The 20,326-nt window shown below is 42.5% G+C and overlaps 1 protein-coding gene across 1 annotated transcript in view; it reads right to left on the reverse strand.

Annotated features, from left to right (window-relative positions):
* Positions 1–20,326, reverse strand: part of PATJ (PATJ crumbs cell polarity complex component) — a 138,050-nt gene that overhangs the window by 69,010 nt on the left and 48,714 nt on the right. Inside the window, exons 22-26 of the mRNA XM_066555697.1 lie at positions 19,436–19,507; positions 18,408–18,585; positions 17,459–17,569; positions 16,655–16,732; positions 13,490–13,607 (exon numbers count right to left, since the gene is read on the reverse strand). Of these exons, the coding sequence (XP_066411794.1) occupies positions 13,490–13,607; positions 16,655–16,732; positions 17,459–17,569; positions 18,408–18,585; positions 19,436–19,507 (557 nt within the window). The remainder of the gene's footprint in view (positions 1–13,489; positions 13,608–16,654; positions 16,733–17,458; positions 17,570–18,407; positions 18,586–19,435; positions 19,508–20,326) is intronic.

Genomic DNA, 20,326 nt, shown 5'->3' on the forward strand with positions numbered 1-20,326 from the left:
CCAGCTGACAACTCTCAGCTTCACACTCCCAGCTTTTATTCGCAGGCCAGCAAAGAAAAATATCCTCTCTCAGCCCCTAACAAGTTGCTCAGGTTTGATAAGCTGTTTTCATTCCCTCTGAAGGGGTTGTGGAGAGAAAAAGCCCTTTGTTTCAGGCTGCTGAGGAAAAAGGCAAAAGCTGGGTTTTTACTACGGTCAGTGCTGGGTCCAGATTCCTCTCAATTCTCTGGGTGCACACATACTTTAAATGAAAAAAGCTATTCAGGAAAATTATGCTAATGGGTCAGAGCATGCTCAGATCTCTGTGCAGATTGCCTTTTAAAACTTCCAGTGTGTGTTAAAAGAGGAAAATGTTCCATTTAAACGAAATGCAAAACCAATTTAAATTAAAAACCAGCTAAATATTAAAAAAAGCTGCATATCTAGCTTTTAGAGGACATGAGGTGACAGTGAGTTCCCTTATGGAAAAGACCTGACCAGCCCCACAATGCTGCTCAGGTGGTTTATCTCCTCTTTTTTTGTTTCAAATTTAGGCATTATTATTATTATTATTATTATTATTATTATTATCATCATCATCATCATCATCATCATCATCATCATCAATCAATTTCATATTATTTATCAGTATGGTTATTTATTTTATCAGTATTTTGTTAGGTTCATACCTGCTCTGTCTTCCATCAAACTAACTACAGCTCCTCAAACGATTACAAACTACCTGACCACTTTTGAGTTTTGAGCTATCAAACTGTACTTGAGTCATCAGGCTCTGTTTAGGTACAAACCTGAGCTTCCCAATGTCACAACCCCAATGTCACAACCTGCCTCTGATTGCTGAGGTAAAATGAAACACGAGAAATGAAAAATGACTGCGACGCCTGGCACTGCTGCAGATTTGTGCACCTTGGAACAAAACAAATGCACCCCTACAATTCCACTGTGAGGCCTCTCCTGCTCATAAATAAACAACAGTCATTCTTCTGCTATGTATTTCAGTTCATTCAGCTCTCATGTCCCAGTTTATGGTGTCTGATGTGTTAATCCCAGCCCAGCACTCTGATTTTGGATCCTGCTTTAGCCCAGGAGAAGTGGAGATGAAGGAGAAGGTCCTTGCTCCCTCCTCTGTCCAACTCAGCCCTTGTGCCAGACTCCTCCAAATCCACTCCTCCTTCCTGGAGGAGGTTTTCATTGGAGAGGATGACAAAGTGAACACTTCTCATGTGGATAAACCCCTAAAACACAAACTTCCAGGCTGAAAACACACTGCTGGGCTACGGCTGCTATTCCAAAAGGGAAAGGCACCAACTAAATAAAGAATTCATTCAAGGGTCTCTTCCTAAAATGAGACAGCAAGAGTTTTAGGAAGAATTTTCAATTGTCTCACGTGACATAAATTGAAAATCAGTGGGTGCTCAGTGCCAATGAGAACACAGATCTTTTTCCAGTGTAGTCAGGCAGCAACTTCTGCATTTACAGCAGCCAAATTCCTGTCCCATCAGGTGAGGCAGGGGATCCTGGACTGAGGAGGGATAACAATTCCTCTCCACACAAACCCCCCACTGAATAATCCTGTGAGATCATACAGCAGCTGCATGCTCTCCCTAAATAAGCCATAAACCTTATTTAATCAGCTGTCCTGAGAGTCTATTGGAGAAGTTAATCAGGTTTGTGCTGCACTTATGACATCATAACACTTGATAGATTTGATTAAATAAAACAATGTTTTATATTAGAAATTCTACTCTGATTATTTTTAAGTTCTCCAAAGGATAGAGCCTGGCAGACCTGTTTTCTCTTCCACAAAAGAGTAAAATAGAAGTGCCAGGGTCAGACACCTTTTCTTTCAAATAAGAGGCACTAAGCAAGGCATTCATTTTTCTGCAGGAGAAAAACTATCACAAAGAAGTAAACAGAATATTTGAAGAGATGATTTATTCTTTTTTTAGTACCAAAATATGCTATTAGACAACAAATAGCTTCTCTTCTAATGTATTTAATGAAATAAAGATATTAACGCATGAAGCTTTGGGCATTTTTGAAATGAACCAAATTATAATCAGGAAATTGATGATGTATGTGAGCAGAGACTTGCAATATGTCAAGCACTCTCTCTTCTTCCTTCTGGCAAAAGAAATCCATCTCCAAGGATTAATCCAGGAGGAAGAGCTAAATGGATAAACTTGACTACATTAAATACTCACTTTTTCCACTCTGACTGGAGGAGAAAATCAACTAAGAGAAAGTTAAAAAATAAATGCCTGAGGGGAAAGTAAGAGTGGGGTATGGTAATTTTGACTGTAATTCTTTTGGCTTGGTATTCAATTGATTTTTTTCCCCCCCTTCTTATGGAATTTAGCCTTCAAATAAGATGATTCAGATGCATCCATGACTTACTCTTTAGTAATAAACACTGTCTTTAGGGTAAGCTGGAGCTCGATGGATCCTGCTTTCTATCTTATCTTATTTTTAAATTTACATGGCCACCTGACCTCTGGGAACTGAGGTGTGGAGTTCCACAGGTCTCAAGATGCTTTGTGTCTCTTATGACAGATGGCCAAGCAAAACATCCAACAGATGGCAACCCACCCAAGAGATGCCAGGTCTTCCCAATGGCAGTCCGGGGGTCATGCTCCAGTGTTTATTAATTATATTTTAGCCTCTTATTAGAAATTAAGCTTAGTTCTAATAGGGTAGCTAATTTTATTCTGTTTTTCTACAGGAACACAGCACATGTAACCACCCCATGTGCAATCCAAGCTCCTGCCCCCAAACCTCTGGACTGGCAGCAAATCTCAGGGTGGAGCAAGGGTCTCAAAGGTGCTGTAAAAGTTCATGAAAATAGGCAGGAAAGAAAGCTGATAAATACCCTGACTGGGGGAAAGGCTTCAGTGTGAGCTCACACTTAATAAAGCCAGAGAATTCTCTCAAGGGAAGGCTCCAGCCACAGGAAAAGCTCCAAGTGGAGCTCACACCTTCCTGGACAATCAAGCCAGGTGAATTTCCTACACTAATCTGTAGGAATCCAACTTCATTAGCTGCAGTACTCACAGAACCACTCATTAAAACCCTCACAACCTTCCCCATCCCCGTGTTCCTGTGCAAGGCCTGCCCATCCCCATTCCCATTCCCACTCCCATTCCCATCCCCATTCCCATTCCCATTCCCACTCCCATCCCCATCCCCCAGATCCCTCCTGCACACACAAAGAGCAGCCACATCCTTCTGGCCCCAAAAGGCTCTGCTGGGCTCCCCATTCCTCACAAACTCCCTTCCCACTTCTCTCCCAATCCTTGCCCACAAGCTGCCCCTGCTCATCCTTGCACAGAGCTCTCCTTGCTCCCTCATCCACCACATGGTGCCTCAAGTTTTAGCTTTTCTATTTTTCAGATTCTGTGCTGCTTTAGTGTGTGGGGCTGAGCTTCACATCAGGGGATGCTGAGCTCTGTGCACAGAGCAGGGAGACAAAACAATTCCTGCTCCAGCTGGGCACCAAGGACAAATGATCCAAATCTCAGCCCCAGAGCACAAACCCCGTGGGCTGGAGAGAGAAAAACAAGCAGGGTGGGACTGCAGGGGCTAAAGCTGGAATGGGACAATGAACTGCAAGGTGCAAATGGAGCAGAACTGATCCCAGGGACAGAGCCCGTGCCCGGCCGTGCATTTTGGGGCCATTTTGGTTCATCTTGGGTGCAGCCCTGGCTGGGCTCTGGTGCTGCCCAAGGTAGATCCATGGAGGAGATGCTTTGAATCAATCCCTGCTTTATTCTGGAGCTCTGCCCAGCCTCTGCTCCAGGGCAGCCTGCACAAGGCATCACACATCCCTGTCTCATCCTATTTTTTCCCCTTCCACTCTTATCCCAGCCCCTCAGAGATACCTCACTAGGCACCACACTGGTAGGCTGCTCCCTCAGTGGCTTTCTGCCCTTGAAAAACAGTGTTTAAAAACCCCCATCTTCTATATAAACAACATTTTAAAAATTACATGTTCTACATTTCTAACAGCTCAATCCTGAAATGAACTCTTGCTCTAAAATTACAGCATGGTCTACTTAAATCCATTAATGATGCACAACAAAGTGATACTGTGTTAATCCTTGAATAATCTGTCATCTCCCTAAAAGAATAACAGGTTACAAAATGGCAGAGGAAATTAAAGCCAAACCTTATGGGTTTAAACCAGATTTTTTTGCCCAACACCTGATGAAAAAAAAATACTTTCTGTTTCAGAACCTTGTGTTAAGGTTTATAGTTAGTGCAGGCATATGTCCAGATCTGAAGGTGCAGGTTGAGGTGAGGCTGGCACAGGGAGCAGGAGGCCAAGCACCAAGGGGATGTCATCCTTGCTCCTCGCTGTGCTGAGGCTGAGCAGTGACTGCACCACGATCAGCCACAGATTCCAGGACCATCCCTCTCTGTAGGGACACAGGACTGTGGTGATGTTCTAGCACACAGGGAGTGCTGTCTGCTCCCAGAACACCTGCAGGGATGGAGGCCCAGTAGCACAAGTTCTCCAAAAGTCATTTGGAGGTGGAATCCCTCTCTGCTCTCACAGCACAGAGCCATAACTTAGCTCCACGTGCAAGTGCACACACAAGAAAATGCCCTGTGCCTTCCCACCCTCTGGATTTTCCATTCAAATCCCCCCCCAGTTTGGGTACTTGGCTCATCAATGAGTAACAGCACACTGCAAGTGTGGGAACTTATCTCCAGTATGTTGTAAAATTCCCAGGACCATCACACCATGGAAATGATGAGTTCTTTTTGAAGTCTGTACTTTTCTAGAGATACAGACTTTAGGATACTATATAAGCATAACATTTACAGGTTAAAAATATCTCCTTAGGCTTACCTATATTCTGAAATTGCAGAAAAAACCCACCAGAATTTATAAATCTGTGACAACTAACGTGCTTGTTTTTCAGTGAAAGGGACACAAAACCCCTCTGAAAATACCTAATGCATTGAAACAAATCAGAACCCCACCGTTCAAAGCACTTGGTACAAAACAAAACACCTTGAGCAGCACCAGAGCCCAGCCAGGGCTGCACCCAAGATGAACCAAAATGGCCCCAAAATGCACGAGCGGGCACGGGCTCTGTCCCTGGGATCAGTTCTGCTCCATTTGCACCTTGCAGTTCATTGTCCCATTCCAGCTTTAGCCCCTGCAGTCCCACCCTGCTTGTTTTTCTCTCTCCAGCCCACGGGGTTTGTGCTCTGGGGCTGAGATTTGGATCATTTGTCCTTGGTGCCCAGCTGGAGCAGGAATTGTTTTGTCTCCCTGCTCTGTGCACAGAGCTCAGCATCCCCTGATGTGAGCCCAGACCCACACACTAAAGCAGCACAGAGTCTGAAAAATAGAAAAGCTAAAACTTGAGGCATCACTTCCACTATCCCAGGGTGCTCCAAGTGCTGTCCAACCTGGCCATGGACACTTCCAGGGATGCAGGGGCAACCTCAGATTATGACATTTCCTCCAACAACTTTTTGGGGAACGGAGAGAGGGAAGCACAAGCCACGATCTCCAAGCAGTGATGAAGAAAACAGACATGCACATCATCACACTGATTATAAAAGGCTCATTATTGCTCCTGGGGCAGCAGAAAGAACCACCTGCCCTTCAGCCAGCTGCCACATCTCCCCTAAAGCCAATATGGCAAAAGTGTTGGGAATTCGGTGATTAAATAGAGATCCTTATGTGATGCAGCCAGCACACAGACACACAAATATATCTGCATATAGATTTCCTTCCTAATGTCTTTAGCTTGCTATCAGTTTCCAATACACACGTGGCCATTACAAGGCATAAAGCAAATTTTCACTGGTCTGTCACAGTGCACTGTAGCCAGCACACCTAGAGATAAATACTCTGGATTGCTCTTTAAATGCCACCTACCCTGATAAAGAGCAATTACACACCTGCTCAAAGTGATGACACGACAGGGAATAAGGGAGAATCCAGTCTTCAGACTGAGAAGCAAAAAATGATTTCAACTTTCTCCTGACAGTTCAAGAAGTGATTCTGGGCAGCTGCCTCAATTGCTGCACTACTGTGCAAAACTATGTAATGTCCGTAAAGAATGAAATTATTGTCATTTAGCATCTTTTCTATTTCCCTTCTGTTAGAGCCTTACTTCCACTACATCCTGGGAGCAGCTACTGCTTAAACCAAGCAGATAATTTTGTTACAGAGCTATTATGCAAATAATCTGCTCTATATTCTAACTAGAAGCAACGCTGTGCTAGTCTGGGCAAGACATGAGGCACTGTGGAGTTTTCTTTTTAATTTTTTTTTTTTTCTCTGTGCACTGGAGCAACATCATTTATGGTGCTTATGATGAAAGATATCTTCCCATCTAAAAATCAGGTTATTAGTCAAGAATATAAACACATAAGCACCTTTTACGAGCCGGTGTCTGCCTTTCATTTACCTATTTAAATATTTACCTCCTTTTAACATATTTTTAGTTGCAAGTCATTGCAGTGATATTAAAGAGCACTTTGGTGAGAGCAATACATAAAGACCTACTTGGATCATCCTCTCTTAGCAAGTTTGTGCCTGTGTTTACAGATTTACAGCACAGACATTATCTTCTATCTGAAATTACTTATCTGTAGCACCGGAGCGAGATCAAAGATCCCAAACAACATCAGCCACCTGCACCCAGCCCCAGACAATGTAATAACCTTCCAACATCAAATCTGGGTATTTCATGCCCAGCATCTCAGTGCTATTCTCTGGGTACCTGGCTGGTGTTGGAAGAAAAGATCTTACCTAAGAACAAATGCAATCTCAGGCAATATTTAAAGATTAGATTATCCTTCATTGCAAATAGCTCATTTGTTTACTATCACATTGCTTTATTCTTGCTTTGCCTCCTTCAACCACGAAAATGCTGAATATTCAGTTTAGATTCCCAGCAGCTTTTTATTTTAGTCTAAAAACATTTACCTAACACATTCTTAACAAGCAAAGTGAAGAAAATTCAGCCATCTGTCTCTGCATTACAATAACAGTTATGGAAGAGTAGATTATTCTATACAGCAAGAAATTTAATGCTACGAATTCTTATACTTTAAGCACTGTGTGCTCCAGTCAGTTCTGTATACAAGAATGTTGAGCACTGGCACACACAGAAGCAATGATTTATAAGCAAACACAAGAGAAAATATTTTAAAGATGTTAAATGCATTCAATATTCTAATCATGCTATATGTCCATGCTTCAAACTGAAGGAAAGAAAAAAAAAAAGATCTCTGCTATTATTTTCTTCCTCCAGCACTTCACTAGTTCTAAATTATCACTAAAAATGCTCAAAAAATGACTTGCTGGAAACAAACACGACATAGAGATAGATGTGAATCCTTACCTGGGAAACCCCCTTGTACCATTGCTGTACCAGCATGTACTCAGGAAATCTGCATTCCTGACAAACATTCAGGGCTGTAAGCAGCTCAAATCCTCATCACACACAGGCTCAGGGCTTGTCTTTCTTCTGACGACCTTGGGCCTATTTTGCTGAGATTTTTCCCTCCTTAAGGGCAAACCGTCTGTCTGTTTCTATTACGAGATGCCATCAATTCTATTAATTTCGGGCTGCCCACAAGCTCCCAGTCACATCTGCCAGCAGAGGAGAGCTGCCTGTGGAAGCACACGGGGAGCAGCAGATCCCTGGATTCCCACATCTGACCCACGGATGCTCCCAGCTGCTGTTTGTGCTCTGCCAGCATCCGAATGACATCTCCATCCCCAAACACGAGTCACCCCCGGCGTGCCTGTGTGCCTGGCAGCTGCAGGTGCCTTCCTGCTTAATGACCCACTGCATGGCAGAGGAGCAGTTAATAATCTTATTTATCTGAGCATCCTCCTTCCTGCGAGCTACAGGGGTTAAAAATTAATTTCTCTCCCAGAAACGGCTTCATTAAATCCCTTCTTCCCCGACGCTGCGGTTTCCCAACCCTGATACGTGCTCGTGGCACAGGGTTTGCTTGTTTTGTTTTGGGGTTTTTTTTAATGTCAGGGAACAAAACCAATCTGTCATTGTAAGCAGAAAAAGGCTCAAAATTCATCATAACTTGTGTTTTGTTGAAACCCCAAACAAGCAATATTAGTTTTGCCGCAATGAATGCTGAACTGAAAACACTGAAAAGACTCAAAATCCTTCATTTAGTAATTAAAAAAAAAGCAAAGATAAAATCTCTCTCTGAATTTATAAACACACTTCGTTATTTTGGGAAGTCCTACTAATTCTCTCTTCCAAAAGCTACATTTAAAACAACTCAAAATACTCAGTTATTTCGTTAATATCATTAATTTGTTCATTTTTAAAGTTCATTGTCCTTCCTTTAGAATATGTCTCACAGCACACACACAGCCATCTGTTCAGTGCATTATGTCAAGCACACAGTAAAAAACCACAAGAAGTCCCAGCTGCAATTTTACTATTACTTCATCAAAAATGTAATTTCCTCTCGCAATACTTCATCAGATGATAACTGCGCGTGTGACTCACAAAGAGAGTGAAGAAACCAGCCCAACAACAAAACCCCAAACGAACCCACAGCCTCAAAGTGCAGGGACAGCACCTCCCTCACCCATCCCAGTGTGCCAGGGCAGCCCTGTGGCTCATTCTGGATCTGATCTCAGGGCTGGTTATAAACTCCATGTATTTCAGCTAATTATGGGTCAGAACAAGAAAGGGAAAAGAAGATTAGCAGCACAGACTCACATTAAATAGAGATTAACACAGAGCTGAAAAATGAAAGTCTCTGCTCTATTTGTCTAATCCTGGCTCTTGCCCGATCTAAGAAAATCCACTGTGTTAAACACACTTGGTGCTATATTTAAGAACATTAAATCTTGCAATTACTACTTTTGCAATGTTTTATTTTCATAAAGCTTGAAGCCTTTTTCCAAGCTACATCTTCCCCTGTGAGCATCATCTGTGTTTGCTGTTGATTGCAGTGACATCTATTGGAGAGGCAGTGCTTGGCTGCACGAGCTGCCTCCACTGGAGAGCAACATTTTCAGCTGATCCCCCCCAAAGTGAAAAGTTAAAGTTAGGGTTGCTTTTCCTTCGTTTCAGCACAACTTTTGCATACACCAGACTCCAAACAGTGAGATGCCCAGGAATTATGAGTGGGCTGGCTTTTATTTAGTCATTTGTTAATAATCCTGGCATTTTCCCAAAATGCTGGTGCTCACATTGCCATCCTCGCCCACAGCAGTGCACAGACACTTCCAGAGATCCTGTTCCTGCCCAGCCCATCAACCTGACCATACCTTCCTCAAACTCTCAACTGACCTGGATTCCTTTTTTTCCATCTTTTGTTTTTCTGCTCTCACTGATCACAGACATCACTGGCACCTGGATGCTGCCAAAATCCTCAGGTGTGTTAAGAGCTGCCCAATCCCAACCCAACCCTCCTGCACCCACAGATTTATCACAACCATGGGGGGATCACAGAACCATGGAAGGATTTGGGTTGGAAGGGACCTTAAAGCTCATCCAACCTGGCTTTGGACACTTCCAGGGATGGGGAATCCACAACTCCTCCATGCCAGGGCCTCCCCACCCTCTGAGTCAAGAATGCAAAGTCAAAATACCAGAGAAGTTTTAAAATCTCTTGCTTTAGCAGAGAAACCACTGTTCCTCAAAAAGGCATCTTAGGAAGATAAATCATTATGTTTTCTTAGAGCTTCATTGATTTCTACATTACCTAGAGGCAAAATAAGAGGAAGGGGGCATTATTATCCCCTTATTAGATACAGTTAAATATCCTTGCAGACAGGAAGTCTGAGCAGAGCAGTAGCTTAGTCCATTATCCAAGCCACCTTCCACAAATTTTTTATTACCATCCATTTTTATTATTTTGGACTTCTTTGAAACCAACCAGATCGATCCCAGTCAACTAACTGACAAAAGATTCCACAAAGAATAGAACAGCAGTTGAAATTAAGGATTCCAAGTTCTTTCAGCTGTCCTTTCAGTTTTTCTAGAATGGTTTTTCAGCTCTCTCCTGTCCGATTCACGTTTGCTGCAACTCGGTCACGAAAGCATATCCCAACCGTACAGCCAGGAATTCTCCCAAGGAAAACCTCACCAAAAATTCCATTACAAACTGCTCTGCCCATCCATTTCCCCTGCTTCTTTTTACTGCCAAGCCCTCATTATGGCAGTAAGCCACCACGGGGTGCACGCAGGTCCATTAGCAGGTTCTTGGAGCACACCTCCAGCCATCCCCACTCCAGGAAAACACACCAGTGCCTACTGATGCCTGCAGCACAGCTGCTCACAAGCACAGACAGCTCCTTTGTGTGCCTTCCCCTCCTTTCACTTGTTTTGATTAAAAAAAAAAAAAAAAGAAGAAAAAAAATCCATTCACAACTCAGTGTTTTTCAGATTTGGGAAGTCTCCATAAAACTTCTTTCTCCAAAACGGGTTCTGCCACGGGCAAGCGTGGGAAGGGAAAACTCCAAAATGTTTCAGGTCTGGAGGATGAAGCATTCTGAAAGCTCCTTTTGCAGCAGGATGGACGGACATGCTGCAAGTTGTGCAAAACTGTTTCCATGCATTAAAAAAAACCCAAAAACTTGAAACAGCAACCTCAAAGCAAAGAGAAAACAAAACCCAGACACAGGGTTAGAGCCGGGTACAGATAAAGATTTGGCAGTGCCTCTAGAAAAAGGAATAAGACAAGAGGAAATACAACTTTCAACTTTCCTTCAAAGTCGAGGAAAAGCCATCTAGGAACTTGGGAAATGATGTTGGAAACACTGGAGGCATGAAGCAAAGGGGAAGCAGATCTGAAACTAAAAGGTCTTGGGTGCAAGAGTCACATTAAAAAAAAACAACAACAACCAAACAGCAAAACACCTGGAACCTTAAACTTCTTAATCCACAGAAATATGGAGGACATGTCTGGAGTTTCTCTAAACCAAAACTACCTCACAGTTCTATTCCCAACAAGGATTTTCCCTCTTTGGATCAAAACCAACTCCAGGAAAGAAAAGGGAGAACATGTACAAGAAATGACTGTTTGTTCCAAACAGGAATTCAGGCTCCAGGTCAGCAATGAGAGCTCCAGTTTCAGCAGTGGGAAAGCAGAAATAAAAGGGAGCATTGCCAAAAGGCAAGTGGGTTTAGACTTTAGGGGAAATTAAATCAACACCAAAAGGTTATTCGGCCACTTTAATGGGAAAACAGACAAAACATGGGGACTCTGAGGCCATGTGGATGGGACAGAAAGGAAAGAAAAATTCTCAGACATGGCAGGAAGACTAACAATGCTCTGCTTTTTCAGTCTGGGGAATGATGGAGGATGTGGAGACAAAAGATGAGAGGGAGGGTTGAAAGAATTGATAAGCAAGGACAAAAAATGTCAAGCAGAGCAAATAAAGTATTTCTGGAGTTTGAAAGAAATTGATGAGCAGGTTCCTGACACTGCAGCTGTGTTAATAAGAATGCTAAAAAATAAAGTAAAATCCATCAGGAGCAAAACAAGAGGACAGGTTTAACAGCTGTCCCACCTCAAAATGCCCTCCAAAGCTTTCCATGCTGTGACAGAGATTGAGAACTCCAGGAAGCGAATAAGGGAGAGGTTATGATGTGAATTTACCACATCTTCCTTTTGGAAGGAACCTTATCTTCTAAATAAGGAAGACAATAAATCCAGCTCACCTGTTGATGTATTTTTAGTTAAGTTCCAAACCCAGCAGAATGAGTTGGATAAGTGGGTAAGGGACAGAGCAATATGAACATACAAATGGACATTTCAGAAAGACAAGTTTTGTCTGGGTTGGGATTTCTGGGAAAGCTGCTCAAGAACCAGGACAGAAGTTATGAGCATCAAGCAGTTCACAGAAACATCACTGTACTGGAATTTGCAGAGAAAACTTTGTTTTTCAAGTGATCACAGAACAGGGACTCTGTAAAAGGCCATTCCACAGCTGCCAAGATGCTTAATGCCATTAAGTACACTTGGATCATTTCTAACATACTTTTTACTGCAAGGGCTGAGGCACAAACTTAGTTTAGGCTTCCTTGGCCTGTTCTTAATTTTTAAAGGAACAGAATGAGGTGAGGAAGAACATATCTCTGTTTCCCAAGATTCATGGAAAAGATGGCTACAGCAAAACATTCAACTTCAGTCAGTAGAAAGGAAAGAGAGGAGATTCCCCTGAACAGATCTGTGTGCTGCTGCCAAGTCTGGTAGGATTGATGAATTTAATATCAGCAGCAGCTTTACCTTTTCAGCTTCCAGCCTCAGCCAGCAATATCATTAGGGATGGCAGGAGAGCTAAAAAATGGCCAAGCCCATGAATAAGGAATTACTTCTGTGCAAAGTATTAACTTAGGCCCAGCAAGCACTTGGATTGAGGCATATCCTAATTAGATAACTCAGGTGTCAGCCTACTTATCACCCCTACCCTTTAACTGGGAATTAGAACTGCAATAACGAGCTGGAATGACTTTGTTACAATTGGAGATTTACCCAGTCTGTTTGAGAGCTCAAGATGATGAGAAAATCACTGTAGCAAAAAAAACCCCAAAAACAAACTAAACCCCAACAAAAGCCCACACAGAATCACAGAATGTTACAGGGATGGATGGAACACTAAAGATCATCTCATTCCACCTCCTGCCATGGGCAGGGGCACTTTCCACTGTCAAGGCCTCATCTCACCTTATAGTGATTTGGCACAAAAAAGCATAAAGATAAAAGAAAAAAAAAAGGTAACTGAAAAGGTAACTGATTTTAGAAAGTAATTTAGGACTCCTAATTGCAAGTTCAGTATTCCTAAATATTTTACTGCAAGATAAGCTATGGATAATAATATTCCATTTAACCAAAGCTGTGATTCCAAAGCAGCTGGAATCTAAATCATGCTGCCAGGAGCTCTCCACTTGCACTGCTTCCTGCTCCTCAGGTCCCTGCTCTTCCACAGAGTGAGCACCACCACAAACCACTGCCAAACCCAAAATGGGACAACTGCAGAACCCTTCCAAGGCAGAGGGCTACAAAACCAGGGGATGCTTTCTTCAGCAGAGCACCAAAACAGCAAATCAGCAGATTTTCCTTTTTAAAGGAGCCCATCTTCCTTGAACAGCATTGCCTGGGACCAGCTCCAGGATTTCTGGCTTTTTGCACCAGTGGTCCTCAACCTGCAAGTGCCTGACTACCACTGAAATCAGAGCAGTAAAACAGAACATCCCCAGTCACTGCTGACATCTCTGCCCCAGCAAGTCCTCCAGACACAGCCTGCATGTTCTGGGGCTGAAAATAAACTCAGCCCTCCCTGCATCTCCTCAGAAGAGCTGAGCTCTGGGACCTGGCTGGGGAGAAGAAGCATCTGAGTTACAAACCAGGCTGAAGATTGATGCTGTGGCCACACTGAGCACCATTTCCCACAAGCAATAAAAGGTTTAACAGCAGCTGACTGTGCCCCACAAATGTGATCTGATGCAGTGATTGGAGGAGTACTCACCCTCTGCACAAGCATCCTCATCCTCCTCTTCACCCAGAGCAGCCTCCCCTGCGTGATGCCTTTCGAGGGCTCTGTAAGGAGGTGGCAGCTTCATGGGAGGTGGAGCCCCATATTTCCTCTGATGGAATCAAAGACAATGAGTTACAGGTCTTGTAACCTCTGAGAACGTAAAAAAATCCCATTGTCTGTTGCACTGCATGTGCACAGGCACAGCATTTAATTACAATGCTAAATTCTGCAGCAAAGGCTTTTTGTGCAAGAAAGCAGAGCAAGAAGTGACACTGGACATCAAGAAAAACAAAACTAAAACACAATTGTGCATGCACATTTACTTGTTGATAAAATACTTGTGTATTGTCATAAGCATCAAAGTGTGAACACTAATCAAGGGTTAAAAACAAACATTGAGTTATACCCTGTTTCTTATAAGCCTCCATAACAAAACTGTCTGGTGCTGATGAACATCAATTTTTAAAAAATACATAAAATAAGAACTCAATCCTCTTAGTCCACACATGAATATTTAAACATCCCAGTCCGTCCGTGTTTTGGCGTAAATTTAATAAAGGTTTTGAATTATATCTCCCAATAAAATTCTATTACCTCACATAAATACAGGCAGCTCCTATAATGATGCATATAGCGGCGCATGGCAGGAATGCAGAGCAGGCTCTGAGGCTGGAGAGGCTCTGGCTCAGCTCAGCAATTGTTTCACAGCTCCAAGGAACCGAGTCCTGCCTTGGTGTGCACCAGGACTCCACTAAAGGATGCTCAGCTGCATCCCCTGCAAGCCCACTGCTAATAGCAGGATGCACTTTAGAGAGGGAACACCAGGGAGCAGATGCCATTAGAGCACCCAGAATTCCTGTAATTAATTCCTTCTGTGGCTGGGAAATATGACACAACACCCAAACACATCGAGCCCAGGATAATATTTCATTTTTTCAGCGATGAAAGCTGAACCTGTGTATTGATTTTTAAATTCTTCAAGCTGAATTCGTATAGAACGGTGCAAGTAGTGAGCTCCAATATGTGGAAAATTTGAAGAGGTAAAAATATCTGTCATCTCATCCATTTAAAAAATTAACAGGAAAGCATTGCACTGAACACAGAACACAATGATAAATGGAATTAATTCAATCCACCAGTAGCAAAAGTGTGTAGTGAGAGCACTTGGAAGCACAACAGCTGTTTTCCAAAAGGATGTAACACACTTAATGGTGCCTCCTACTTTTTTCTTGAAGCCAGCACAGACAGAACTGTGCAAAATCCAGATGATCCAGGAAGCAAGGGAGGACTTGGGTTCTACTTTCCTGAGCAGGTAAAGATGGAAAATCTGCAGCCTCACTCTCAGCTGCCCATGACAAATGAGTCACTTTATTATCACTGTAATTCAGTAATAACTTGCAGTCTAAATGTTGACCCTTTGGCTTTTTAAGACCTTAAATGTTTGTTAGAAAGCCTGTGTGAAATTACACGAGGCACCCAGGCTTACCCAGCAGTTTTCCAGGGCTCAGAGGGACAAATATCTCTTATCTCTCCTGTCCCACTGAAAATCCAGATGAGAAAATTGTGCCTGGCTCCTCCACTGCACCACGTTTTTGTACCAACAAGGGGCAAAAGCACAGTTCACACAACCAACCAGCAAAATAATGTCAACATCTGGCTTGTCCACTGTTGTTTTAAGTGGTTTTATAGAAATTAAAATGCTCATTTTGAAACAAACAGATCAACAGAGGAGGATAAACGCCAACAAATCAGAGAAAAACCTCCAGCATTTGAAAAGATACAGGAAAAGGCAAGTTTTCCAGCTGGATGTGGCTGCTTTCAAGCCAAACTCTTTTGTGACTGTCTGAAGACTGGACTAGAAATATCAGTGATTCCCCATAGGGATGTGGACTAATAATCCACTAATAGCAACTCTTCCCAACTCCGAGACGGCCCCACAGAAGTGCACTGCCACTGCTTTGTGAGCCCATGTTCAAAGCCCAAAAGGAGCTACATATTCATGCACTGGAGCTCTTCTATATTCCACCCACCAGTTTACAGCAGCAATAGATGAAAAAGGCCTGAAAAAGACGAGGCTCCCTCTTTAACCTCGGAACGCCGCAGAACGCGGCACACCGGAGTGCTGCAGATTAAAGGCAGCACGTTGCCAGAGGATGAGAGCTTTTGAGATTAGAAATACAGATAAAAAAAACACACAAGAGAAGGGGATTGTAAGTGCTTCATTGGAAGTATTATCCTCTGGCATGAAAGCATGTCTTCCAACACCTTTTCTGATAACTGAGCCTCGCTGCTCCTGTCCCTGACAGGATCTGAAAGGAGCCTTTACAAAAACTTTTGGAGGTAAAAGGGTCCTCTCAAGTACCCAACAAACACCAGAGTGCTGAGTAGGATCAAATGGAAACTTCATCCTATTTGTAGTTAAACTGCACCAGGCAAAACTTATTGTCTGCATTAATTCTGTCTCTGCTCCTGCTGCTCTCACACCCTCAAAGTACCTGAACTACACTCCTCAGTCAGGACAAATCTCCCAGGAAAACACCAAGGCCATGAGAGTGATACAGCTGAAAATGAAAAATTAATTTTTTCCCTTATTCCCTTATTAACACAAACTCCCTGTTTTCTACCAAACAGAGTTTTTTCTCTTTTAAAGCTGCTGTGAAGTAGTTTGGAAGTCACTGTGCAGTAACTGCCTCACAATTAGCTGAGCAGCCACAGATCCCTCAGTCATTTCCTCATTTTACACAGCTGGGAAATGCAGGAGACTCTGTGGATGTCATCATCCCATAAGGTGATTTCACTGGATTGCAGGCAGCCTCACACTGAGGATATTATTTGTGTACATGTTGCCATTGCTCTGTTTCTGCTGAACAAAGGGAATCAATTTGCCTCCACACGGAGCAAACCAGGTACTTCAGAGAGCTGACAGTGAGGAGCTGTGCTAAGTACAGGGTTTCAGCACCCAGCAGACACCCACAGAATAAATGTCAGAATATTTGGCAGGAATTTGGCAAAAAGTCACAGAATCAAAGATATTTCAACAAAACACTTCAAATTTAATTTCAGACTTGGGAGGAAGCTTATCATAGAGTTAGAATACATGCTATTATACCATTTGATTTAGTAAAACCTGGGTACAGCACTGAATGCAATAAATACCTTATCACTCTTATTTTCTTTGTCTGCATCCTGATCTTTGCTGACTTTGATTCCCTTAGGCTGGGCAGGAGAAACCACCTGAAAACCAATGTACATTACCCACATTAGAGAGAGAATTACAGCTGCAAAACAAACATCCAAAATCAGCTCCTGACAACAACAAAGTTCCCCAGTGCACTCTGCACTTTGCCCAGTGTAAAAGGGCACTGCAGTGCAGTCTACAAATAATATTTTTTCACTGGATTACATTCTTACATCAAAAGTTTGGAGTTTCTGTGCGGACTTCAGGCAGGTAGAATTGTATGCCTGCTCTTACTGAGGCTTTGAAAAGTTTCTTGCCTTGGCCTCAAAGATGAGGAGATGTCTCAAATCTCTTGGAAATTAACTTGCTCCCAGGGAACTGTTTCAGGTCCCTCTGGTGACACATCTCACAAGGAGCTGCTGGTGTGAATCTGACTCATTTTAATTCCAGCTTTGCTCCTGTGGATAACAGAGTTTATTTCTAGATTATAAAATATGGACAAATTAAAATGCATAGGGCCAGACTCTTACAACACAGGTCTGAGAGTTGAATTAACACCTAGTCAACAGACTTGCATCTACTCCATGTAAATTAGACAAATGAGGTTTCCAATTAGGCCAGAGAAGTAATCAATCAATCAATTGGTCTGTAACTGACTGAAAGGATCCATCCTCGGACACAAAAATTGATAGAACTGGCTGAAAGGGAGTTTAGCCAAGTTTAAAATAAGATGCATGTTATGCATTTATTAAGTTTTGGAATAAAAATTGAAATAAACTTACTTTTGGTACATTAGCCAAGCTCTGGACTACAAACACCACAGGATTTCCTGCATTCTTGATGGCATCTACTGCTTCCTTGTGGGTGGCATTTTGTAGGTCTACCCCAGAAACCTGACAAACAGTGTTTATTTTTATTAGGTACAGAGCCATTACAAGGCATCACACACACTTGCAGCAGATTAGTGTATCTGAGGAAGGCATCAGAAACAGTCAAGAGTAATTATTTGTAAAGTATGATTTGATGATGGTTTAAAGAAAAGTGTATTACTTGGTACTCATAATTAAAAGATGGCCATATGTTGCCCAAACCAATTCTTCTAGATAAAAACATAAGGAATGAGATTGTCAGGGTGTTACATAACATTAGATCTAACTCTTTCAGGCTGTACCTGTTTGTAAATTAAACCTGAACAGCACTATCAGCTTGGCACCCCAGATACTGAAGTATTAATTTGGAGAAAAATTAGTAAAAAAAAAATCAACCTGAGGTGAGAGGCAGGAATGACATTTTCCCCCGCAGCACCTGCCAGAATCAGGGATTTATCCCAAACAGTGGTTATCAGTTAACCACTCTAAATCCACACACACAAAATAACAGCCCATAATTCAGTATGAACACTCTGTGTCCTTGTATATATGAAATTTATGCTCACAGATATGCTGTAACTTATTCCTCATTTGTACAGGAGGAGGACACTCCCATTTTTTTTCACTTCCCCCTCAGACACCAGGACACATCTTTTCTTAAATACAGAGGAGAAAGTTAAAAGAGCTCCATAGTCAGCGCTTAAAAAAAAGAAACACCACCAGAGCTTTCCTTTGGTTTTCAAAACAAAGTGTTGCCAATACCTCATGAAGTGGTGGCAGTATTTTGTTCCTCTCTCCACCCAAAGCCGTTTGAGACAATTTTTATTTCTTAGACTAAAAAAGAAGGTTTATCTCCATTTACCTCAAGTATTTTATCTCCAGTTTTTAAAGCCCTTGTTCTTCCTGCTGGGCTGTCTTCCAGAACTTGTTTGATAAAGATCCCTTTAAGTTCTTCTCCATTCTTCAGGCGCTTTATGACAGTTTGTCCACCAACAATGCTGATTCCAAGAGACACCTCAGGGTCTCTGAAGATCTCAACACTGTAAAAAAACATGTGGTAGTTTCAAGAGCTTCAAACAGTTGTTTTTTTTTTTTAACTACAATGCAAAGCCTTAAATAAATGTAAGCTCCTGGTCTTTCAAGAAGATTTAACAGAGTAAAGGGATAAAGTAAGAAGCCTGAGAATGCTCTCAACAGAGTTGAGTTTTCACCCTGAGCAGATCTCACCCCACAATAAGAGCAAAATTCTGCTGCCAATCCGTGCCCACTGGGCAGAGGCTTTTATTTCAGAGAAAGTCAGATCTTCAAGTAAATACTCATCCCCTTTCAGCTTGAGCAAAGTGTCTGGGAATGGGAAGCCCTGCAAGTGGCATGTTGGACAAATAATGAAGTATTTCATACCACTTTCTGAACACTGACTTCAGTGCATATTCATCAGCTCAAACAGGAACTTTCTGATCATATTTTACTTGGGACCATAAAAACAATTCACCTAAAAATGTTAACAATACAACAAGGATGTGGCTGAAAAGGTTGGCGTGGCAATTTGGAATCCTGCCATGGGGGTTTAGCAGGAAACCCCTGGAAAGGGAGACAGCCCAGCACTGTGTGCATTGTTCATGCCTAATAGTTATTAAATGAGCAAGAACTTGCAGGTCATCCACAGCCTAAACCAGCCAAGCTCTCCCAAGTCAGCTGTATAAATAGAAGGCAGAATTCTGCTGAACATCTGTTAAAAATTCCCTGTCTTCAGGAAAGCCCAAGGTACACAGGTACCCTAAAGTTATTGGCAGAGGAGGAGAGGAAAAAAAAACACCCAAGAAGAACTAATGTGGCTCACAGAAAAAAAAAAAGATATGAGGTAAATGGGAAGGAAAAATATGAACATACATCCGTGGTGGTCCCCAGTGGCTGAAGTTTGGAGTTTCTTCTCCTTCTCCTTCTTCTCTCTCGGGTAATTCACTAATTTGGGGCAGAGGGAAGGGGAGGAATAAAAAATAAAAGAGGCATCACCCATGCCAGGTCACAATTCCTCACATATTTTGTATCTGGCAGCGAGACAGCAACACCTTCTCACACTGCCCAGTTTAAAGCAAATGTACAGAGTCAACAGACCAGACAGGAATTTTTGTATTTAGGTTTAAATGTACTTAAGGAATGCTCCAGAAATAAACATGATGGGCAGACCAAATTTATAAGCTGCTCTGTGATACACAAATCTGCACTGCATTTACTCACTGGAAATGACTATTTAAGCAATTAACATTTACTTTCTGATAAATATGCTGTGATGCTTGGAGAGGGATATAAACATGCCAAAAGCAGTAAGCAGATCATGATCCAAGTGGGAGAACAGATCCTGTGTGTGTTCCATTAAACCCTACAGAATAATCCCCTCACCTTATTGTGGAGCTGCTTGCCCTCTGAGAGAGGATTTCAGATGAAATTAGGGGAGTACTGAGGATTGCAATCAACAGGCCCCAAAAGCTCCACCACCCACTGACCCCAAACTGGTGGGGAAAGACTGGGACAGATAAAGCAAAAATCCACAGCAATGCCAGCTCAAGGCTCTTCAACACCACTGAAGTTTCCTGCAGAGGCCTGAGAGCCCTGGCTGAATTCTGCTCCTCCCAAAAGGAAGAACAAAGGGAAGGGAAAACCAGGAGGAGAGCTCCTGAAGGAGCCATGAGTAAAGGCTACATCCCTCTCCTCCAGGCCCCCTCACTGCAGTGCTGGCAGAGCCACTTGCACATTTCTGTCCCAAGGGAATATTCAAGGGAG

The sequence above is a fragment of the Molothrus aeneus genome, chromosome 9 (assembly GCF_037042795.1).
Source record: "Molothrus aeneus isolate 106 chromosome 9, BPBGC_Maene_1.0, whole genome shotgun sequence".
Classification (NCBI taxonomy): Eukaryota; Metazoa; Chordata; class Aves; order Passeriformes; family Icteridae; genus Molothrus; species Molothrus aeneus.